Source organism: Saccoglossus kowalevskii, chromosome 16, assembly GCF_978046115.1.
Source record: "Saccoglossus kowalevskii chromosome 16, keSacKowa6.1, whole genome shotgun sequence".
NCBI classification, from domain to species: Eukaryota; Metazoa; Hemichordata; class Enteropneusta; family Harrimaniidae; genus Saccoglossus; species Saccoglossus kowalevskii.
This window is the reverse complement of record NC_140656.1, coordinates 30,707,942-30,731,458: the sequence shown is the minus strand read 5'-3', so window position 1 is coordinate 30,731,458 and position 23,517 is coordinate 30,707,942. Positions and strand designations below refer to the sequence as shown.

General features: G+C 35.9%; 1 protein-coding gene across 9 annotated transcripts in view; it reads right to left on the bottom strand.

The window, feature by feature from the left end:
• Nucleotides 1–23,517, bottom strand: part of LOC100377294 (uncharacterized) — a 44,646-nt gene extending 21,129 nt beyond the window's left edge. For 5 of the 9 annotated variants that reach the window (XM_085491347.1, XM_085491352.1, XM_085491349.1 and 2 more), the window contains exons 1-14: nucleotides 23,275–23,517; nucleotides 17,665–17,890; nucleotides 16,686–16,753; nucleotides 10,487–10,624; nucleotides 9,828–9,959; nucleotides 8,269–8,394; nucleotides 7,641–7,760; nucleotides 7,191–7,319; nucleotides 4,886–5,014; nucleotides 4,343–4,459; nucleotides 3,030–3,146; nucleotides 2,222–2,332; nucleotides 442–555; nucleotides 86–199 (exon numbers count right to left, since the gene is read on the bottom strand). In XM_085491347.1, coding sequence (XP_085347473.1) covers nucleotides 86–199; nucleotides 442–555; nucleotides 2,222–2,332; nucleotides 3,030–3,146; nucleotides 4,343–4,459; nucleotides 4,886–5,014; nucleotides 7,191–7,319; nucleotides 7,641–7,760; nucleotides 8,269–8,394; nucleotides 9,828–9,959; nucleotides 10,487–10,624; nucleotides 16,686–16,753; nucleotides 17,665–17,890; nucleotides 23,275–23,479 — 1,846 coding nt within the window. In that variant the 5' untranslated portion in view covers nucleotides 23,480–23,517. Of the gene's footprint in view, nucleotides 1–85; nucleotides 200–441; nucleotides 556–2,221; nucleotides 2,333–3,029; nucleotides 3,147–4,342; nucleotides 4,460–4,885; nucleotides 5,015–7,190; nucleotides 7,320–7,640; nucleotides 7,761–8,268; nucleotides 8,395–9,827; nucleotides 9,960–10,486; nucleotides 10,625–12,887; nucleotides 13,005–15,542; nucleotides 15,755–16,685; nucleotides 16,754–17,664; nucleotides 17,891–23,274 lie in introns of those variants that run through there. The other 4 variants (XM_085491350.1, XM_085491351.1, XM_085491356.1 and 1 more) reach the window with 4 other exon arrangements.

Below are 23,517 nucleotides of genomic sequence, written 5' to 3'. Positions count from 1 at the left end.
TGGTTCCGAAACGATGAGGCCAATGTCAACAACGCAACAAATAAGCATTTTATTGCAGAGAGGGAATGAAATTAAAAGCGTTTACCGGTCTGACAGCTGGACCCAGAGTATCCGGTGAGACAGTTACAGTAGTATCCAGTAGTGCCCGATGACGGTGTACACGTACCACCGTTCAGACACGGGTTAGTGTTACAGACATCTAAAATGTAAATAAAACATTGAATACAAAATCAATATCCCAACGAGTATTGGTATATTTCGATAATGGCAGTAAGAATAGTCTAACACTAACTGAGCCTTGGACAGTTGAACTTTAAAAACCCAATTCATATTATATTAAATATTTTTCATTTGTAACTACGAGAACACATAATATAAAAACAAAAATAATCAAGATTGATCATAGACTATTGGATATTTTACAATGCAGAGAGCACTTACAATTTTCACAGCGAGTTCCAGTATATCCAAGCGCACATAAACATGTATATGTGGAACCATTTGGGATGCACGTACCGCCGTTAAAACAAGTACTCGCTGTACACGATGATACGACTGTTTAACGTAAATCAAGATATGTTGTACGTATAAGTAATATGAAACGTGACAAGGAAATCGACGCTTTGGACAAGCACTGCTGCAATCATGTATCACATTATACTAGTAGTGTGGAAGGGCCGATGGTGCACTGCACACATACTTACACATGCAAAAAGACAGTGACTGTAATCGAGTTTCTTATGTTATTGTGGTTGCTAAGAAATACGTGATTAAACGATATTAAAACGCCTCACAATGCAAGATGATCGGCCACGACAGACGAGGACAATCGCATAATTTAAAATGCACTATCGCCACATACCTGAGACCGATAGCGCTCCAATATGTCAGGTTAACTCCCGAACGCCGTTATATACTTTCAGATTGAATTTTTAGATAACTAAGTTTTGCGATGTAACATCAGTAATATAATGAATTGGATTACTTTTATGTTCTTCAAATAGAACCGACAAAGTCTGAATATTTTAAGTTCACTGAACAAGGAATGACACTTGGAATTATATGGGCAGTACATAGTCCTTTATTTCAAATATAATACCGCAAAATGTCTAAACATTGATGCGTACATCTTGAACTATCGCCATCAAACGGAAATAAATCCATAAATAATTTTCCAGATGAAAGGAGAAAAAAATATCTGAAGGTGAACGTATAATTGTGCGATTGTCTTTTAAGCGATCTGTACACCTGTGTGAAATCATTTGATTTTGTTGATCCACATATAATTTTGTTCGGAAAGTTTGTTTTTTTTAGGGGGGGGGGGTCTGATGCACGTGGCGCCAACCAGCAAGTGAGAACAACGTACTTCATTGTACTACGCGATAGTTAACACGCGTGTGGGATATGCAAATTAACATACATGTCTGCGTCTTGTATGCATTATCACACATTACGTGCGTATCGAAGCTCGGTGTACATGCGGATTACTCAACAAACAGTATTATTGTTAATATATTTCTGTACACTAATTTGTTATGTACACCCACATAGTACATTTGTCACGGCTAACAACCTCGTAGTAGAAAATTGCAGTGATTAAGTCAAATTAAAAGAACATAATTTATATAATAAATATTTACATTTATATTTTCTTATATGGAGAGAAATTGACATATGTGAAATAGTTAGGTGATATATTATAAATACATACCGGTACCTATGTAGTGAGTCTATTTTAAGGGTAGGTGAGAATAGTGAACAGAGTAACTATCATAGTACGGTGCATCAATCAGATAGCTACTGAGGAACACGCTAAGTACACGCTATGCTACTATAGAAAGCAACGGCAAAAACAGCACACAACTTACACGTACTACATCGATCACCGCTGTAGCCGGTTGGGCAATTGCAAATAAAAGTGAAACTTCCTGTCGGTATGCATGTGCCACCGTTAAAGCACGATGTAGAGGTACACGCAGATACAGCTACTCAGATATAAATATAAGAAAACGAAAAAAAAATATGGAAATGCTACACCACTGTACATATCAATAATGTGCCCCAGTGACGGATATTGCACGTATGGCGTAAGTTTGTATTTTAATGAATTAATTGCGATGAAGAAATTCGTTGTAACGTAATATTTTAGGATTTATCATCGCCCCATGTTATATTTAATAACACCTATTCTACGATATATATGGTAAAATAATTTCGTTACCTGTTTGGCAGTTGGTTCCTGTATATCCAGTGACGCAATTACACATGTAAGTTGTTGCTGATGTTCGCACACATGTACCACCATTCTGACAAGTAAAAGCACCACATGCGTCTAGAATTAAAACCATAAGCAGAATACCGCTGTGAGTATCTGTAACTAGTGTCTACGCCTCCAATGCACGATAGAATGGTATACAATTCAGATAGAACAAACAAATAAACAGAAAAAATAAGGGATTCACCCAATTGTTTCGGCCATACGTTTATTTTCTTTGTCGATTGGATACTTCTATTGTAAATCTCGCATAAATTGTATTTCTACATTGTTTTACTTATTAGTGTAAATTGGCCACACTTTGCAACAGAGCCAAGATGCAGGATACGAGGTCAGAGGTCAGATATTTTTCAACTATTAAGAAAGATGGTGAAGGATGTTGTGGACTGTGTTGAATGGGTGGGAATTAAGGTATTCCAATTATGTATTCAAATGACAAAGGGTACAATGATTGTTTTAGATTTGTAGTTGGACCAGACGCTCGTTCAAAAATTTTCTCATGTTTGTCGGTAAGTGTATATTAGTCGTGTGTTTACATTGGGGATAGCCTCGTGTTGATTCTATCCACAACAGTATGGTATAAAGTATTAATTATAGTAACACCTACCCTAAACATATAATTATCTAGTATTAGATATGTCAATCAAATATATTTAACTATTCAGTATAGATAGTGGTCAACATCGAAGCAAATCATACTTGGTTCCGAGATATTAGATTTCTGGATAGAAATAAATATTTTAAGAAACCTCACCGGTCTGACAATTTGTTCCAGAGAATCCAAAAGCACAGCTACAGAAATATCCAGTTGACGTTGTTGATGAGGCAGTACATGTACCTCCGTTCAGACATGGCGAGGCAAAACAAGCATCTGGAATACGATTAAAAGATGGTATAAATATACAATTTACAAGCATTGGTCACATTAGTATTATCACACAGAAGGGTATACGCAAGGGGTCCCTTCAGTCTAACTTACCAGGGCCAGAGGCATAAGTGAGATCAACGTCAAGGCCACGGAATGACCTTGTAGCTGAAGGTCACTATGCTGCCCAGAGGATGAAGGTCACTATGCTGCCCAGAGGATGAAGGTCACTGTGCCAAGGCCGTGTGTGGCCGTGAAGGTGACCGAGTAAGTGAGGGGTAGCCTGGAGAGTGGCTACTGAGAAACTGAATGGGGGGCAGGATGAAATCCTTGGCCCAAACTGAGAGAATGGCAAGTATGTCATGACTGAAGTGACCCCTATACGTACAGCATTAATATTCAGTGATTGGTTAGAATCTCAATAAAAAAAGCCTAAGCAGTAAGGGGCGAGGATACGGATACATTTACAAGGATTTCAGTGTCAGTCTATCAATGGCTTGACAAAAATGCACAGAATAAAATGCATAGCAAATTTATTAATGGAGACAATTCACCGATAATAAAACATTTAGGTGAGTATTTAAACAGTAGTCTGTAAATTACAAACATGTTTCACTATTGACAAAACCACGTTTAGTGATTTTCTGGAAATGACACATTTTTAAACATTAAAAACGTGCAATATGGCGGATTACTACTATCACTCCTACATAACCACGATCAATTATATGGCATTGATAGAGTTCAGATATGGTAACGTTTTGCGGGCTACAAAGCGAGTTATTTATTGAAAATAATAAAATAAATTGTTTTCACAAAAACATACATTATAGCCAGATTTGAGAATAATGGCCCAGTAATCCCTGTAGATTCGGACTATGAATGATGTCCGCCATCAACGTATCCTAGCCCTTGAACACTGTGCAATTATTATATGTGTGCGTTTAATGTCATGAGTAATCACATACATTAGAACATAAACCTGCAAAGCCTCGTCCTTTATAATGTTATATTATGCAGACTTCTAAACCATGCACGACTGTGCAATGTTATGATACGAATATGGTAATGTAAATATATCATCAAGCACAAGCAAGACATGAGTACTGCAAGTTTAAACTTTATGTCCCAGCAAGCCCGGCGTACCAGTTCATATATTCGCATTTAGAATTGCTTTGGCTAAATGGCTAAATGATACAAACCGAAGGTTGTACAAGTCTGTCCTGTGTATCCGGGATCACAGAGACAGTAAAAGTCAATCCCACTGGAGCCGGTGAAGCAGGTTCCGTTGTTTGAGCATGGGTTCGTTTGGCAAGTGTCTGCATGTACAAAGATGCATGTTGTATAATGAGCGCTGTATATCGCGACTGCACGAGTATAGCAATCAATACACGAGAGTGGATTCATGCGCAAACTTTTCATGCGCAAGCTTGCTTGATAAGGTAGAAGTTTCATATGCAATGTCAATAAAGTTCACGAATAATTATTCCCTTTGTTAAAACAAGTTTAATTTTTCGATATATATTGTCAACGCCAGCAAAGTCAGCACTATTACTTTACAACACAATGCTCAAATAAGTTAAGCAAGCCAACTTCATATTAGCTTTCCTAAATATCACGAATTCAGTTATCAACTATAATGACGGTAATTACAACAATGGCAAACATGACACGATGGTGTCATAGAATACGTTGCCATTTGAATTTACCGCAAACACGTTACCTCAATTCATCAGAAATCCTACCTGGTGCTATTGGAGTTTCACAGAGAGTGCCAGTGTATTCACCGTTACAAATACAGTAATAGTTTGAACCGTCGCCAGCTGTGAAACACTGGGCCTCGTTAAGACAAGGATTGGGAGAGCAGGGATTAACTGGAATGGAATGTCAAGGAAGTGTGTCACAATAATCACATAGAATTTATCCAGTGAACAATAGAAATGTTAACTATGGCCAAGACCCAACGGAGTGTGCCAGAGTGGATTTAGATAGCGTAAGCAGCAAAAGACGAAGCAATAGTGCATTGACCTTACATGTGGAGTTATTGAAAGACTGTGAGCCCTGTACCTTACATTTTACTGGTAGCCACGTGACTACCTATATTTTCAATACAGGTATATTAGTTAAAAAGCTGAAAGTGCTGTACCTTAAAATGCACTGAAGGATGTCTTTGCACATGTTAATCAAAATGAAATTGTTATATTTTACAGAATCTGTAAGAGCCCTATCATATATGGAACATTGGTCAAAATTAAAAACCCACATTGTTATGATGACTCTATTTGAATATTCTATGTATTTGAAATAATAAATCACAGTCAAATATGAAATAGTTTCAACAAATATTTAGATGTTTACCTATCATCTACAATTTACTAGGCGCCAAAATATTAGAAGATTTCATGACCATTTCATGACGATCATCTATTCATATGCAAATATCGTATAGGAAGCGTATATCAGTGTGTTAAATCTGTCGTCATCATAATGATCAATCAAATGATTACTACGGATGTTTTCAACTTTTTCCCAGAAATTGTAGATATATATGATCATAACAGACAACGATTTTTCGCCAAATTCACGCATTCTTGAGAATGCAATTACAATTTTCTGGGAAAAATGCAAAACAAAATTTTAAAATTTAAAAGTTAATAGGTTATCCAACATTTCTGTGAATTGTGTTATTCTAAAATTTCAATAAAACAAATGTGGTATTCCTTTCTCTTTCTTCACTGTACTCCTTTGAACTCATGACCACATGGAGATTCTAACTAACTCAACATCGATTTTTGACTAGTGTGAATTATGAACTTTCATAAAATATATATTTTGATATGAATTTAAAATAATTATTCCCTGAAAATAATTTAGTGTGAATTTTACTTGACAATTTCTACTACATCTTTAAAACGTATCTAGTGCATTTCGTTTTTTCCTCATAGTATTGTTATACTATAAATGTCCTACTTTTATACGTAATTTCTCTTCAATTGTGAGGAGATATGTACATAATGCGGGACATTAAAGATATTATACTGGCCACGTTTTACTGTGCTCAGATGAAACAACGCCAAGGTTAGGGTCGACCTCCGAGCTCACAGAACTGTCGATTTAACATACACTAAGCTATCCTCGAACTATGTCGGTCATTGACTTTTGGGCTATTTCATTCTATGATTGAGACAAGATTGTGTCTGATTAGCTACCAACACCACAAAACAGTCCGACCAATCAGAGAGCAGCTTGCTTGCTTGCTTTTTCGACGTATAAAATTCAGCTTTATATATATGCTTCGACTCAACTGACGTGTTTCGTGTTAAATCATGAATATTCATAAGCCGATTCATTATGTTGATCTTGAGTTTACGGTCCACCTACCCAGCATTTTATCTCTGATCGTACGTCACATCGTTGAAGAGTTTGAGTAAGAGGATTTATCCTATACTTAAATAAGAAACTTAAATAAGAACGTGCGTGCACACCTTTACCACGCCGGTGAATTAAATCTAGTGCAACAAAGCAAGATGTACATCACCTTGCCGTACAGAAACCTGGGCGAGCAGTGTCATTACCTGTACAGCCATATTATTACACCAGCACATGTATGTTTCGAAGATTGGCATGAACCGCTATACATATCAAAGCATGGTTTCGATGCTATTTTAAACTGTCATACAACAGTACACTATGTATATGATGTAAAACACAGGGCTATTTTTTATTATAAATTAGTTAATTGTATAATTATTAGTGAAATTATAATAAAAGCTTGTGAGAAACTGGTGAACCTGTCTGTTGTAAACGTTGTTGTACATCCTGTTTTAAATAAATAAATAAACAAACGACAGCCAGGACTTGTTATTGTACAACAACAATATTTATACTAGTACTTAGTAAAAATATTCTTATTCGGATACATATTATTTATCTCATGGCGACATTGTTGATGTGCGTAGGATACATAGTACATAGTATTTGCTTCACGTGACGCGTGTCGTAGTTCACAAATAGGGGAGCAAATATGACAACAATAAAAGTGTATCTTACCCAACATTTCACATCTAGATCCTGTATAACCAGTACCACTACATTGACAGAAGTAGGCTGTATTAGAATTGGTCGCGAAACACTGTCCACTATTCAGACAAGGGTTGGAGTCGCACGGATTTGAAGGTACTGAAAATGAGAATAACGTTATACAAATTACATACAACTTTAAGACATGCGCCTGTTATTCAACCACACTTGTACACATTCCATACACATATCAATACAAACTGACGGACGATCCTTCATTTGCTATTCGTTCTTTGAAATGGCGGTATACATTTTATTCAACGATGCTAAACTTTACATAGTAGTACAGTGTACATTTAGGAGTACTGACTTTACATGATAATAGTAATTTGACTTAACATGCTTACAATAAACATTTGACCTTACATGCTAACATAAGACATTTGACCTTACATGCTTACAATAAACATTTGACCTTACCGGGAGGGTTTTCACATCGATCTCCATAGTATCCATTCACACATGTACACGTGTAGCCGCCAGTATTCTGAGCACACGCGCCTCCATACAGACAGGGATTAGAAACACACGGGTCTGGAACTAAAATGTTAAACTGCTTAAAATGTATTCAAATTGAAAACAGTTTGGTAGGTTCGGCAATGCTTCTACCTGACTACTACTACTACCGCCAACAACAACAACAACAACCACCACCACCACCACCACCACCACCACACTGCTCAGGTATACTACCATCCACACCACTTGTTATTATAACTACCAATATCCCCTCCCCGTCCAACAATGGTGGCAAGCACAAAAAGGACATAAAATATAAAAAGTAGCACAATGTTTTAGTTTAACATTCTGCAATGTCGATTTGAAGGCATTGTTCTAACAAATTAACCAAAGAATTCGTGAAACTAACAATAATTCTTCATCGGTAGAAATGAGGATTATATCAAATAAACACGCTCAACATTGTACACATGAATAAATTTACATATGCACATACGTTTAATATATATTTAAATATGGGTGTACGTCATGCGAGTTTTGCTCTATAGAAAAAAACACTGAGAAGTGCCAACTTGAACCATGCACATACCAACAAAAGTTTGACAGATGACCCCAGTCCATGCCGATGTGCAGCCACAAATATACCCATTACCATCTTGACTAGTAAAACAAGTCCCGCCATTCATACAAGGGTTAGGTGAACATGTTTGAGATACTGGATGTGAGAAAAAGAAATATTTTAGAAGACAGCAGTAGTTTGAAATATCATGCTTTGTATGAAGGAGATCCCGAATATTATATAACGTGGAATGCGTATGGATATTGTCTGAAGCATATGATAAATTCCCATGGCAATGACACAGTAGTGGAATAGTAGCAGACATTTGACTGTCAGTGCGCTGAATGATGCTAGGTAGAAAAGAATGTGATCAGTAGTGTATGCAGTGAATATAATCTTCGCAAGGTCACCGCGTCTGTAATTCAAGTGTTATCAAGGACAGGCAATCATGAATACGCATGCAATTGTTGTATGTACACACAGTTACGACAATTCACTCTAACAGTTGTAAAGACATGCTGCTTGCAGTGAGAAATGAAAGTAAATGGGTCACCATCACTGATTGGGGATATAAATATGGAACATGGATGCTCGGATTGTAAGGCAAGATCGGTTTTCTGTGAAGAGATTACATGCAGATTTCCCAATTGGTCAAATGCGGTTTAAACAAAATAATCAACACGGTAATTAAACTAGCTATATGAAAATATGAAATCAGATTAAAGATTGTAAACCAGCATGCATGGTGGGTATCACTTACAAAAAGTGTGCATTTTTTTCAAATTAGGCGGTAATGTTTTATATTAGTATTCATGTTAAAACAACGTAGTGCATGAATGCCCGATGTAATGGAAAACTAACATTTTTGCAAATTGAATTTTTATTCATTACAAATAATACAAAGATTAGCATACACTAATAAGAATGAAATTTATGTGAATTCTTGATCACGTCGTATCTTGTCAATATACGTCATCTTAACAACATATTTATCTACCATATCACCACAAAAAATTCTTAGAACAATCTGTAAATTGTGATAATAGCACACTGACGCGTGGCCCATGCATATTAGTTTAGTTGATACTTGGATATTTATTTGTAGAGAACTATGCCGTGTAATCGACACACCTGGTTCAAGCTAACACCACTACTTTAGATTGCGAGTGAAAATGGAAATAAGACACCGCGAAAGAGATGACACATATTGTATTTACAAGGTGTTTGGCAGAAATGAGAAAAGAAATCAACGTCATGCACTATAAAACCACCATTATTCACACGATTATATTCAGACAGGTGGTCATATTAATCTACATCAATGCCATTAATAGTATCTTTATTCTATGCACGTAAACAATTGTTCAGCAATGTTCGCTGTGTAATTAAGCATGTAATATTCGTTCACGTACTATAGAATGTCTGCATCCAATTTAAATTAATAGTTTGTCGCATTGGGAGGACTGTTTTTTTAATGAACGACCCATGCTAACTCAATTAGAACTGCTTCTTAGAATGGATAATGCTAGCTATATGTTACTCATAAAAACATGCCACCAGTCAAACTACCATCTGACCAAGCAACATACCGGTACCATCGTCGCACGTTAGGCTGGTTGTGTCGTCAACACACAAACATGTATAAGTAAGGCCATTTGACGATTCCAAGCACAGTCCAGTTCCAATACCTTCACAGGGATTAGACGCACATGGTCCTGAATCTTTGATAATAAAGAAATTATTTTTCGAATTATACTCAAATATTGGGGGGGGGGGGGTTGTTTCTACATTCATTTTGGCCACATCACCTGACAAGAAATGAAACTGTTGTTGTCCAACAATTGCTGACACAATTCTTGAAATGAATATCCTAGATGTAAAATCAAATTTATTAATGAATTGTGTTATGTATGAAAACAGACATATTTCCTGTTGGTACATCACTCGTGATAGACTGACTGTATAATAATATATGTGTAATACTCAGTGATTAGAAGGACAACACTGACTTCGACCATATGACTTGACATATGACATATGAAAATATCTGAAGACGTTGTTTTCAAAAAAATCGAAGTTAGGATGCTGTATGTTGAAGACAAATATATGTTCATTCAGAACCACGTTTTCCACAAGACCACAAACTGTGGATCAGTCACGGTGTAATAGACATTATATTCATATAGCTTGTACGCGAGCGTGCGTGCGACTCTGCTATAAATGTACATATGAATATTATATAACCTACTTGGTGGGTTGTAGATTTCACAGTTTGTTCCTGTGTAATACTGCGGACAAGCACACGTATAGGCTGTGTTCGATAACGTGTTTGTACAGCCTCCATTATTTCTGCAAGGATTGCTTGCACATGGTTGAACAGCGCCACCTACGTAATCGAAACAGAGTGGCAAAGTTGGTTGATAATGTGATTTCATGTTATAACATCCGATACTCGCATACTGCAGTTATCCACAATCCTATGCGATTCGTAGAATCAGACATTGGTAAGAAAATTGTTGCCAGCATATGTGGTGATAGTTCATGTATACTGAAAACGCGCTGTTTAAAATTATTACTTTGTTTTTAAAACAGATGATGAGTTAATGTGTTAGCAGTAGCGATGTGTGTGCAAAACTTAGAAATGATAAACACTTGTATTGACGATTTGCATTATTTTAGAATCTATATCAATTGTCTTTCTTTGATATTTTGATATATAAATATACAAGCAGCCTGTCGACTAAGATAGCTCCGCTGATAGCAATGCACATTTCAATTAAAGAACTGAGGATATCATTAGAAAATAAACAGTCAGACTTTCTGTTTTCAACAAGAACTCGAAAATATCACTATTTACCAAAAATGACAAAAATATTCATCAAAATTAGAGATTTGAAGATATCACCACGAAATGAACAAATCTTAGAGAGGTCCACATGTAGTACCTATATATGTAATATCAAAGTAATCGGAGTTGTAGTTTTTAACAAGTCGAAAATATCACTTTTTACCAAAAATATTCATCAAAATTTAAAGAATTGAAGATATCATCATGATATGACCAAATCTTGTAGTACCTATATATGTAATATCAAAGCAATCGGAGTTGCGTTTTTTTACCAAAAAGTCGAAAATATCATTTTTTTTCAAAAATGACAAAAATATTCATCAAAATTAGAAAATTGAAGATACCATTATGAAATGAACAAATCTGAGAGAAGTCCACATGTAGTACCAATATATGTAATATCAAAGCAATTGGACTTGTGTTTTTTACCAAGAAGTCGAAAATATTATTTATCAAAAATGACAAAAATATTCTTTTAAATTAGAGAATTGAAGATATCATCATGAAATGAACAAACCTAAGAGAGGTCTACCCAAGGTACATATACACCAAGTATCAAAGCATTCAGGCTTGTAGTTTTCAAGAAGAAGACGAACAAGTAAAACATTGATACGGACCGACGTAGTAGTACTTGTATATATCAAAGCAATCGGAGTTGCGTTTTTTTACCAAAAAGTCGAAAATATCATTTATCAAAAATGACAAAAATATTCTTTTAAATTAGAGAATTGAAGATATCATCATGAAATGAACAAACCTAAGAGAGGTCTACCCAAGGTACATATACACCAAGTATCAAAGCATTCAGGCTTGTAGTTTTCAAGAAGAAGACGAACAAGTAAAACATTGATACGGACCGACGTAGTAGTACTTGTATATATCAAAGCAATCGGAGTTGCGTTTTTTTACCAAAAAGTCGAAAATATCATTTATCAAAAATGACAAAAATATTCTTTTAAATTAGAGAATTGAAGATATCATCATGAAATGAACAAACCTAAGAGAGGTCTACCCAAGGTACATATACACCAAGTATCAAAGCATTCAGGCTTGTAGTTTTCAAGAAGAAGACGAACAAGTAAAACATTGATACGGACCGACGTAGTAGTACTTGTATATATCAAAGCAATCGGAGTTGCGTTTTTTTACCAAAAAGTCGAAAATATCATTTATCAAAAATGACAAAAATATTCTTTTAAATTAGAGAATTGAAGATATCATCATGAAATGAACAAACCTAAGAGAGGTCTACCCAAGGTACATATACACCAAGTATCAAAGCATTCAGGCTTGTAGTTTTCAAGAAGACGAAAAAGTAAAACATTGACACGGACGACGGACAATTACTCATATAATAAGCTCCGCTCGACAAAGTCGACAGCGGAGCTAATAAGAAACAACATTTAACAAATAAAAACAAATTACTTGAGTCTATGATAAGGTTTAAATAATATGTAAATACACAGCAAAAACAATATCCAATATTACAAACCATTACTAGAACACCTCGTATCGATCACTGTGGATACTAGATCCTGATTGGCGAGATGGCGGTTTACAATTAATTCACACCAAAAAGAATTCGATCCGCACCAATGCAACAATGAACACAGTCATGGGTTTATTTCCTGGTCTTAAATTATAGTTCAATTCTACTGAGTGAGCAGGCATTAAGAAAAGTACACCAGGCAAATTCACATGACATATATCACAGTATAGTCATGTTTTTCTTTTTAAAGTATTGCCAACTTTGTGTTCTAAGAATGGTTATTACTTGAATATTGTTGTTGCTACATCCTACCTTCTGCACACGTAACACCAGTATAACCAACACGGCATGTGCATGTTGTATGAGATCCATGGTCTGTGCATGTACCACCATTTTCACAAGGGTTAACATCGCAACGAGACTCGGTACCTATTCGAGATTTATATAACAAACAATGATGCTACCCGAGGCCGAGGCGAGCAATTAATTGCTGCTAATATTATTACATTATAGGTCATTTTATTCTTTAAATTGGTAATTGTCAACAGCTACATACTTTCACGCAATTACAGTGGGTATATCTATGTGACACAATTATCACAACAGATTCAAAAAATATACTAGATATACAAGTTAATGTTTTTCGAGAAAATATATGATTGTACATTTAATGTCATCTGATCAAAACCAAATTGTGCGTCTGAGCAAACTACTAGTACTAGTATTTGACAAATTGAATTTTGACTAGTGTTAGTTTCAGTGGGGACAATGCGACAAAAACTTTATTTTAAACTACGAATACGAATGTTAAAACACTGGCACACATTCAGCCCACCAGCCTACTCAATTTCTAGAAAATGTAAACAAATAAATTCTAATCACATAATATTTAGCATGGGATCATTTCATTGGATTATCTCATAACCGCGCTATCAGTTTGTAAGCGGCTATATTAACATTTTATTAGCACTTAGTCTTAGACTAGTACATAGCTGTTGCGAGGGAATCTTTGACGCATCTGAGTGATGCATTGTCTCAATATTTCAAACGCAGTAATCATATCATTCGAGAATTCTTGTATCAGGCACACGGTGTAATTATGATGGTATAACAAAGACGATATAAATAGCTAGGTCAACGCCTTGATAAAAGCCAAACACGACAAACGCTAATAATAAATGCTTGGTGATCAGTTACAACGCAATATGTTCAATCTTAGTACATGTGTCAGAGGATAAACACTGACGTAGTTTGAATATTACGAATACATGTATTGCGAATACAACAGTGAGGTCGCCAGCAGGAATTTGGGCCATTGCACATCTTCAGTGATAATAAAAATTCTGCAATGAATCATTTTAGGCTTTTAGCATTACGTAATGATAAAAATATATTAGTGAAAACATAAAATGTTACAATCTAATCAAGGGAAGCTGAACGCCATTTTACACTTTCCATGTAAAGGCAAATGTATTTCAATATATTGTATTCAATATAAAATCTGCAACTACGGGGAGACCACACCACGAGACGGTATATTAAAGTCCATTTACATAGCATAAAGGTTATTTGCATATATATTAAATAGTATGCAAGCAGTAATTGGAAATGACGCGAATATTTTAATTATTATTAATTAATTTTTCTTTATTTAATTGTAAACAAGGGTTTAAGGAAGTTCTGTTTTTTTAATATTTTGTTTGCGAAACTGACAGCCTTGAAATTAGATACTTTAACACCACTTTCATATGTGCTTCATTTCACAGAGTACTGCGGATTTGATTACGTAGATCGATCCTATTTAATGTACCATGGTCCAGTATTCAACTTAATGAGTTCATGCAACTACCATGCGACATACTACTATAAATAGGCCATCGCTACACACATAGGCAGCCATTGTTGTGAGACAGAAGGGCATCGCGATCTCGGGTTTGTGAAGAAACCACCATGGGATGATTATATTAACTATACGCCAGTCAATGAATTATTTATAAAGATATTAGTGATAATAACATTAAGTTTTATAGAATTTATGTGTCTACACCAACGAACAATTTACGACTCGATAATTAGACTGCAGCATACATAATTTAACGCTTTAAATTGGCAATTTACCGGGAGGTAGGTATATTTTGTTGTAACCAGTGTAACGCGATGTAAACAGGATGAACGAGGTCAAGCCACCGAGGCGTATAAAATTAAAAAGACCGCTTTTGACAACTATACACTTTTAACGGTAATAATAGTATATATAGGTTGCAATAACATTTCAAACTATGCAAATTTGATTATGGGATTACTTAGATATGCCATCTGTTATTACCATGGCAATGAGTTTGTGGGCTTCATTAACAACGAAAACCAAGAAGTTGATTGTTGATTGTTGATTATAGCTAACTATTTGCCATTTGTTGAGTAAATAAAATGTTTATAATCATTATAATTTCACGGTAAACATCCGAGAGTTGAGAATATTCAAAGCGACCTATGATTAATAAAATACACGTTTCACACGCGATCATAAAGGAGTTGTGGTTGAAATAGGTCCCCGCGGTGACACCTGTTGAAAACAATATAGAGCAATTGCCTATAACGCGACTGATACTCGAAGCGCGTAAGGTACATCGGATTTGGTTTGTAGTGCGTTTCGCTGAACAATGTCAATTATTTCTACAATCTGGCTAACAGATAATTGGAAATAAACTTCAATATGTATGTAGGTTATACCGAAACACACGACACGACACGACACGACACGACACTGTATACGCACTGTTTTAAAATCCTGCCTTGTGTCAACACTTTGTATTGGAAGCCATTTTGGTATTATTGACAATTAAAGTGAAAGTTCAACTGAACGGCTGTTACCCACCCACGAAAATTCCGGAAAAAGACTGTCCCGGTTATAGTGATATAAATGTTACGATATTAAAAATAACACATACAATGACGCTGACAACGTACCTTGTGGTGTAACACCGGTCAACAGTGACACGCATACTAATACAAATAATGAACTAAATTCCCGGTACATGATGACTACAAATGTGTGTGAAACAAATCAAATCGTCCACAAACTACGTATGTCTACAACCATAACAGCCAACATGAGATTAATTAGTGTCCACGCCCGATTCTGTGTGACTGTGTACTCAGCCAAGTGAACATACAAACCCGAGCCTCTCCTATTATCACACCTCATTTGCATATAACAGCACAACCGTTTCTGCTTACGGTGGATGCGCATATTACTGTCAATATTTATTTTTTCAAGTTGTACGAGTGTTCATTGAGACCATAATGCGATTAAAACAAAACTTATAAAGTCATTAAAATATTTAATACGAGTTAGACAAATCGAGTAAAGTGATGTTATTCAGCAGTATATTCTGCGCATGCTCATTAAAACGGGCAAAAAGGTGTGTGCTGGTATGAAAAGAAGGTATTCATGATACAGCAAAAAGAGGTCATTCGTGTGAATAGTGAAGGCGAGAAATCAAATGATGCTATATACTCCATGAAGTCGTAGTTGATTATTCTAACTTGAAGCTAACTGCTTCCAACGCATCATTTTTCTTATTGAATTCCAACATAATCATAACTTGCTGTTGTTTTCAGTTATATTAAACTGACACTCTTCATGATCTCAGCTTTTAATTGCTGTAAATTATAACCAGTTTACTCGGTTTGATCAGCCCGTTAGCAATGACCCAAGACTTCCCGGGCGAGAATTCTTTGGAATGCACTTTACACACTATATTTGAATAAGCATTGGTACACATAGCCTTCTGTCAATACGATTTGCAAAAGTGTATTCAGCGCTATGTAGCAGGCATAATACAACAACTAATTGTTGTGTTGGTCTGGTTATAACAAGTATGCGGGCAGTCATTGTGGGACAAGGTTGTCAGCTGTGCACCGTTGAATAGGCGTGCAACAACCTGGAAGAAGCAAAGTAACTAAGTAATAGTTTAAACTGTTCAGATGATGTGTACATTTCTATATATTTGGGTAGCATCATTGTTGTTTTCTCGAAAGATACATGCACACAGACCAACGATTATACAATGCATACACCAAGAATCAGTCAGTGCTCTGTTTACTCACCATTAAACTGAATGGTCGGTGACGTCACCTGGACCCAGTACTCATTCTGTGACTTTACAATAGTTGCCCTGTAATCGAAACACGGATGTAGATAAATAATAGAGCATTATAAACATTTCCACGTGCTTACATTACATATGAATTTATTACAATCTCGTTTTATCTGGTCCATTTTCCCTTGTTTATATGTTTAACTCGCCTCGTCATCTATTTTAAAATAAGTTTTTTGTGTGTGCCCTGCATTAGTTACGTATATATTGTGCGTACTAATAAATATATCAATATGTCCAATATTAATAAAACTGTTGAGTTGAGCTCATTTTATGATCATCATATTTTGACACGTGTATAATCTTGTTTTACACGCGTTTACCAAGCATTTGACATTGTATGTGATATATGTTTTTTTGCTACACATACACCTTTTCCCACTGCCCTACTTAAAATATCAAAACATGGCGATGCAGTTCAAGAGAGAACTAAAAAGTTAAAACAATTTTTAAAAAATATAGAAGCAATTTTAAATTGACCATCTTTTGTATCAAACATAATTACCATGCTTTACTCTATTTCAATAGCCATAAAACCTTACATTCCTCATGCAGACAAATGCCTTGTTGTTTAAAATGTCTGCAACTATGCATTTCTAAAGAGAATCAATTAAGGGGGTCCATTTTGGAGCGTGAATACACGTATCCATGGTTACACTGAATGTCACAGAATTTTCACAGAAAAAACAATTTACGTAGTGCCCACTTCAATAACAAATGCAAATTATGATTGAAAAGTGTATAAATAGTTGCATCTTCTCCCTACAATCACTGTTCAATTAAAGTGACCACTCGATAATCCTCACTTAATTTATAATTCCCGCTTGGCAATACGTTTTAACATCGATAACCACTCTCTCCCATCATTCTCTTTAGACCGTGGCAGTGAACATAAGGATTTGTAGTTCAACACACAAATGTACACTTACATGAATTGTATTGAACCAACGTTCGTAGATGGCGCTAGCCACGCGAACACCACAGTATTTGGTTTAGTGTTTGAATTCGAATGAGTGACAGAATCGGCAGTGGTGACACAATCAATCGTCATGGTATCGGTGGGTGGGCTTAACCACGTCCCTATGGGGGTGGAAGACCCTATCACACGAGCTTGTAAGAGTATGCCAGCAAACCCATTTCCACCACTGACAGTCACTGAAACAAAACAAATATTCAAATTGTGAATTAAATAAAATGGGTGTTTATTTGTAATAACTACTTTACATTCGCTGTGGTTGTGTGTGAAAGATCAAATGTCAGTTACACACATCCAACCAACGCAGGTTCCGGACATTCACAACGTATATCACTGCAAACAAATGCATATTAATTTGATTACTTTGCCATATAGGACTTCTCATTCGTTCAATATAATACCATGCGCCGCATTCTTATTGGCCGATCAATACCACATGTAGCACTGTTTTCGGAGGATAACATGTCAGTGCTTGAGGTCAATGCACGAACATAGGAACAAGATTGTGTGTTCGGTTCATCAACATTCAATGTTTCCCCATATTTGTATGGACAGTTTAAATAACAAATCTCCTATTATTTGTCATTTTTATCTTGGAATTTACCCAAGTGATTTACATTTACTTTCCATTATTGAGCACATTCCTTACACTTAATTTCATTTATTTATTAACACATGACACCCCCCGGAGGGGATGAAAAGGGTTACAAATCAGATATTAGTGTCATGAATTTGTTTTTGCGTATCTGTTGACCGACTTAATTAGTTGATTATTAGCTGAATTGCTGTGTTATGTCTGTCATCGTTTAGGCCTATTTGAAGTTTTGGACGGAACTTGGCTCAGTGATTTGGAACTAATTACGAGATATCCGTCGCGATTCTGACAGTTGGTATCCATAGTTATTAATGTAGTGAACGATTAATCAAAAGATATGACGTATTCAGTACTTAGTGTGATTGGCTTTATGATTGAAGGTTACGCCCTAGAGTCTTTTTACTGCATTGTAATTGGTTAGAGTTTTGAAAATGAATAAAGAGAGTTTGAGTTGGTCTTGGGGAGCACAGCACGATAGACGCGGTCGAGAGACGCAGTAGAGAGAGTGCAGTCCTGGAGAGTCTAGAAGAGGTCCCGGAGAGCCTTGGGGCGAGTGTTGACGCAGTCTAAGAGAGTCTTGGAGACTTTTCCCCAGGGCGCTGTGTCTTATAGAGTGCTCGATTGACCGACTAAGACGAGAGCTGAAACGTATTTCGTTGTGTGTGTCTTATTTGACTGTAAAGTATAAGTGACTTCCCCGATCCCGTACCTCAAGGGGACGCGATAGAGAGACGAGACGAGATTCCCCCCTGACAAGTGTGGAGAACCCCCGGAGAGAAGAATTTCCCCCTGATATTAGTAAAAAAAATAACTACATGAAATATAAAGCATAAAGAAAAAAAAGATAAATTTGTATACAAGGAATGTGTTACTGGCTTAGTTTGTGTAGGTGCTGCTGTCTTGTATTAAAACAGTTTTTTAAATATTGCGCTAAAAGAATTGACAGTTTCTCGTTACTTAGTAATGGTGTGAATTTATTTTCATTACTAAATTTGTCAAAATTTGTGTATACATTTAGCTACAATGTAAAGTTTTGACCTTATTTCGTTGTAACGAGTACAATTTAAGTCAAAATGTTGTTCATCTTCAACATCTTTAGCCTTGTGTTTAAAATACTTTACAAAATTTTAAAAAATTACCTAAACAACTTGAAAGTAGAAGGGTGTAATTTTGATCCAGATTTGTGCAAAGGTACAATAAGACTAGTATTTCAAAAATCATGGAATTTGCCAGACTTGAACACTATGATAAAGTTTCTGAAGTGCGTCTCTCAGGTAATAAATGTCTTTTGCTGATGACTTTTTATTTTTTATTAGGCTAATTGCTATTTTAATTTCATTAATTTCATCATTCAAAGATTCTGTATTGACTGCGTCCACATTTTTCTCTAACATTTCTAAATGTGTTTTCATATTAGGGTGAACAGGGTTGTTTTTATTTTTTTAATTTCCCGACCTTGCCCTGTTATCCCGCAATGGACAGTGCGTCTTCATTTATTATGCATAACCGTATTACATTATTTTATCGTGACGTTCAATTATAGTTGCAGTACAATTAATAATTATAGATACCCAGTTTGACTTGTGACCTGTGTGTTATTGTACTCAGTTTGACCTTGTGACCTGCGTGTTATTGTACTCAGTTTGACTTGTGGCCCGAGTGTTATTGTACTCAGTTTGACTTGTGGCCCGAGTGTTATTGTACTTAGTTTGACCTTGTAGAAAATGTATGGTTTAACCTATTTAAATTAGTTCCATGTCACGTCATACATTTACATACGATTTGTGTACAAATAAGCTGACATGTCTGTGGTCTGTTTCGTTACACAAATGAATTGTACCAATAATACATATTGTATGCGTCGATGTATTTTATTGTGATAGACTTATAACGCAAGTAAACATAGTAAATATTCCCGTACGATACACTTTTCTGTGGGCGTAAAATTATAGCTAATGAATAAAAAATGAAATCGAAATCACAGAATAAAAAGGTCGTTGTAGAGGGATGGGCGTATCGGGAATGTGTGACATCTGTGCTTATCGCATTGTGGTTGCGCAATGAAGCCAGGAATATCAACCATTTCTATAAATAAGGTACATCAGGTGATATCTTTTTTATCACATGAACAATTCCAAGTGTCGAGATTTTACGGAACTACGCTTCATGTGCCAATTTTGCTGACGTGAACACACATTTGAAGTTACGGCCGCCGACGATTTTTGAAATAGGCAGAAATATTAAAAACTCTCCTTAACGATAATTTTATTTCAAAAATAACTCCAAGTCGTCATAAATTCTTATCACTGCACCAAGCGAGAATTTTTTTGTCTGAAATTATGATATCGCAACGATAAATACGCTATCATCGCACGATTTGTTCGTAGTGTTCGACTACACACACATATATGGCGTTTAGCGAGCTTATTTAGAGGTCATGTGATAAATCTGTTTATCGGTGAACGTTTCCTTCACGGTTCCATAGTGAGGCTGCTGTTTCCCTAAAACGACAATTCACTAGGGGTGATTTTGTTAATTGCAAATGATTAGTAGTAATATTACTAATTCATATAAGAAACTAATTGGAGTTCAAATCATAAATCGTGCTCTGTACACTATAAATTGCCCTGAGATACAGATACATTATGACTTTGTAAAAATGAAAAGAGGTAAATAGTAAATTAAAATGGCATTACGCTGTGTTAAATATGCCGAAGTTAAAAGCTTTGGGAAAGACTAAACAAAACTAAATTAAACTGATGATATTGAAGGCATAGCAATTAAAATAGGGAAACATTTAAATCTATGTTAGGCTTTCAAACATAAATCGTGTTGGCCAATGTATTTCTGCTATATTGCACAATGTGAAAGCAATCTGACCCGAAGTATTGAAGTTTATAATACTAGTGACAGAAAATTCTAGAATTATTAGGAAAAAAGAAGATTTGATTGTACATCTGCAGTCTAATTTGTTTACCCAATTAAAAAGTTGCCAAAGTGATGAAAAGTAGGCAATTCATAAGAGAGTTTCGTTGAAATGAGAAGCGGTTTTTGAAATATCGGAAGTAGCCTAATTTACGCACATTTGTTATTTATTATGCAAGGATTTCAACCCTAAAGTAATCGGGTCTTGTGCACCATGAAATCTCGTGAGTGATACCTATGGAACAGCTACAAATTGTCTAATCCATGTAAATTAGATGATTATTATGCGCGGAATTAACCCACATGTATATTTTACATTAGCAACGATGTACAATTATGTTTCACTGAAATCTGTTACGCGGTGGGACGGCTTAAATTTGTCTGAACTGGGTAATTAATAGGCACGGATTATGATCCTTAACTAATCGAGAGAGTGGATTACCGATGGCCCTAGTTTCATGAGTATTAGTATGCACAGATTGTGCATTTCTCAGAGCATCAGCGTATCAAGTATTGTTGGAATTTTCTAAGTGGTTCTTAAGATACCGAAACGTTGCCTTGTTTATGTAAATTAATCATTTATTATGCAGGGATTTCAACCGTGAACTAATCTCATTTTGATACCTGTGGCAGAGCTTAAAATTGTCTATTATGTAAATCAAGTAATTAATATTATTGTAAGTACAGGTAATCAGGAATGTGTAATATCGAAGAGCATCTATGTAGCAAGTTTCATTGAAATCCGATGAGCGGTTTTCGAGATACCAGTGGAACAGACTTGCACATACACAGGGCCACCATACACGTACATACAGGACAACTGTAAAAAAGACTTCCCATTGTGTGCTTTGCACACAGCAGTCTCAAATAAATGCGTACAATTCGTAAATACATTGTATGATATATTGCTTGTACGCTGCTTGCGGCAAATTTAATTTCACTTTTCGTTTATTTATAAAAAAATGAATAATTAGTGGGAGAGGGTTTCATGACCTTGTATGAGTCACCGATTACTACGCCTGTATGCAAATAATTTTATTACACAACTGTTTACACTGCAGAGACTTTTCTCCAACTACGTGAACTGGGCTTAGAAAACAACCCCGTGATTTTTGTCGAATGATGAATACAGTCACGTATTTTTGCAATTAGTGAATTGTGTATTGTTAGTTGGTGTGTACGACAGGCCTAACGTACATGTAACGTGTCCAGGCTACCCACTGCATTCATGACTTGTTTGGGGCGAGGACGATTATATCACTGTGATTATACAACAAGTTTCCGATGTCATAATTTTATTTTAAAACAACTAAGGTAAATTCGGAACTATGAGAAAAAATCTATAGAAATGAATGTACTACAGACATCAAATTAACTGTGTACTTGAACTCCACATTCTTATACCGGTAATTCTAGATTTGAACAACGAAATGGTTTCGAGCTGACTTGCTATTGTTCTTACTAGGTGTGGTTCCGTCACACACAGACTATTTGCAAACAACCAGAAACATATTAATTTTATATTTATAAATGTCACTACCACGACACCATCAAATTAGTCATCCCGGTAATCAAGCGTTTTTACAGCGTACATGGACATTATTTCGACTCGATAATGACACTACCCGACAGGCTTCGTAAGGGAAGTAACGTTGTTGTAAATAAAACATTTTGTGGGGGGTAAAAAGCACTGGTGTTTTATAACCCACACTAAAGACCCTCCAGTATATGCCCACACACGTATTGTGCAAGTGTTAAAACCAATGGACATAGTGTCAGTTTGTGCGACAGACGGGAACACCATGACCCTTCAGTCGGGCCTTAGTTTCCTGTTCAACTTTCACTTTTCTATATACACAATGAAATGTGGTACTAGTATTTCTACTCGTGTGATCTACAATTATTACAATTGGTAATAAACCACATTTAATGGTGAATAAATAAAGTGCATTTCACATATGCTTAGAATTATATTAACAAAAATGAGACGAGACGCGCCCTTGACTCCTGTGAAATAATAGTACGATGCGTATTAGAACTCACCGAATACGAGATCCCCGTTGTAGGTTACCTCGTTAGAGATCACAGTGTAAGGACTCTGCGTAGTCTGGGGCCCCACTGGGTGCCCTGGCATCATGGACTCACATACTGAGGTCGGTGCACCGGTAGGATAACTGATAACATGATGTATATAACACAACAAAACGACATATAATCCTTTCCACAGCGCTGCAGAGACAGACGCCATCTTTGATGTGTACCTTTTGTAACAGAGTCAACCACCGA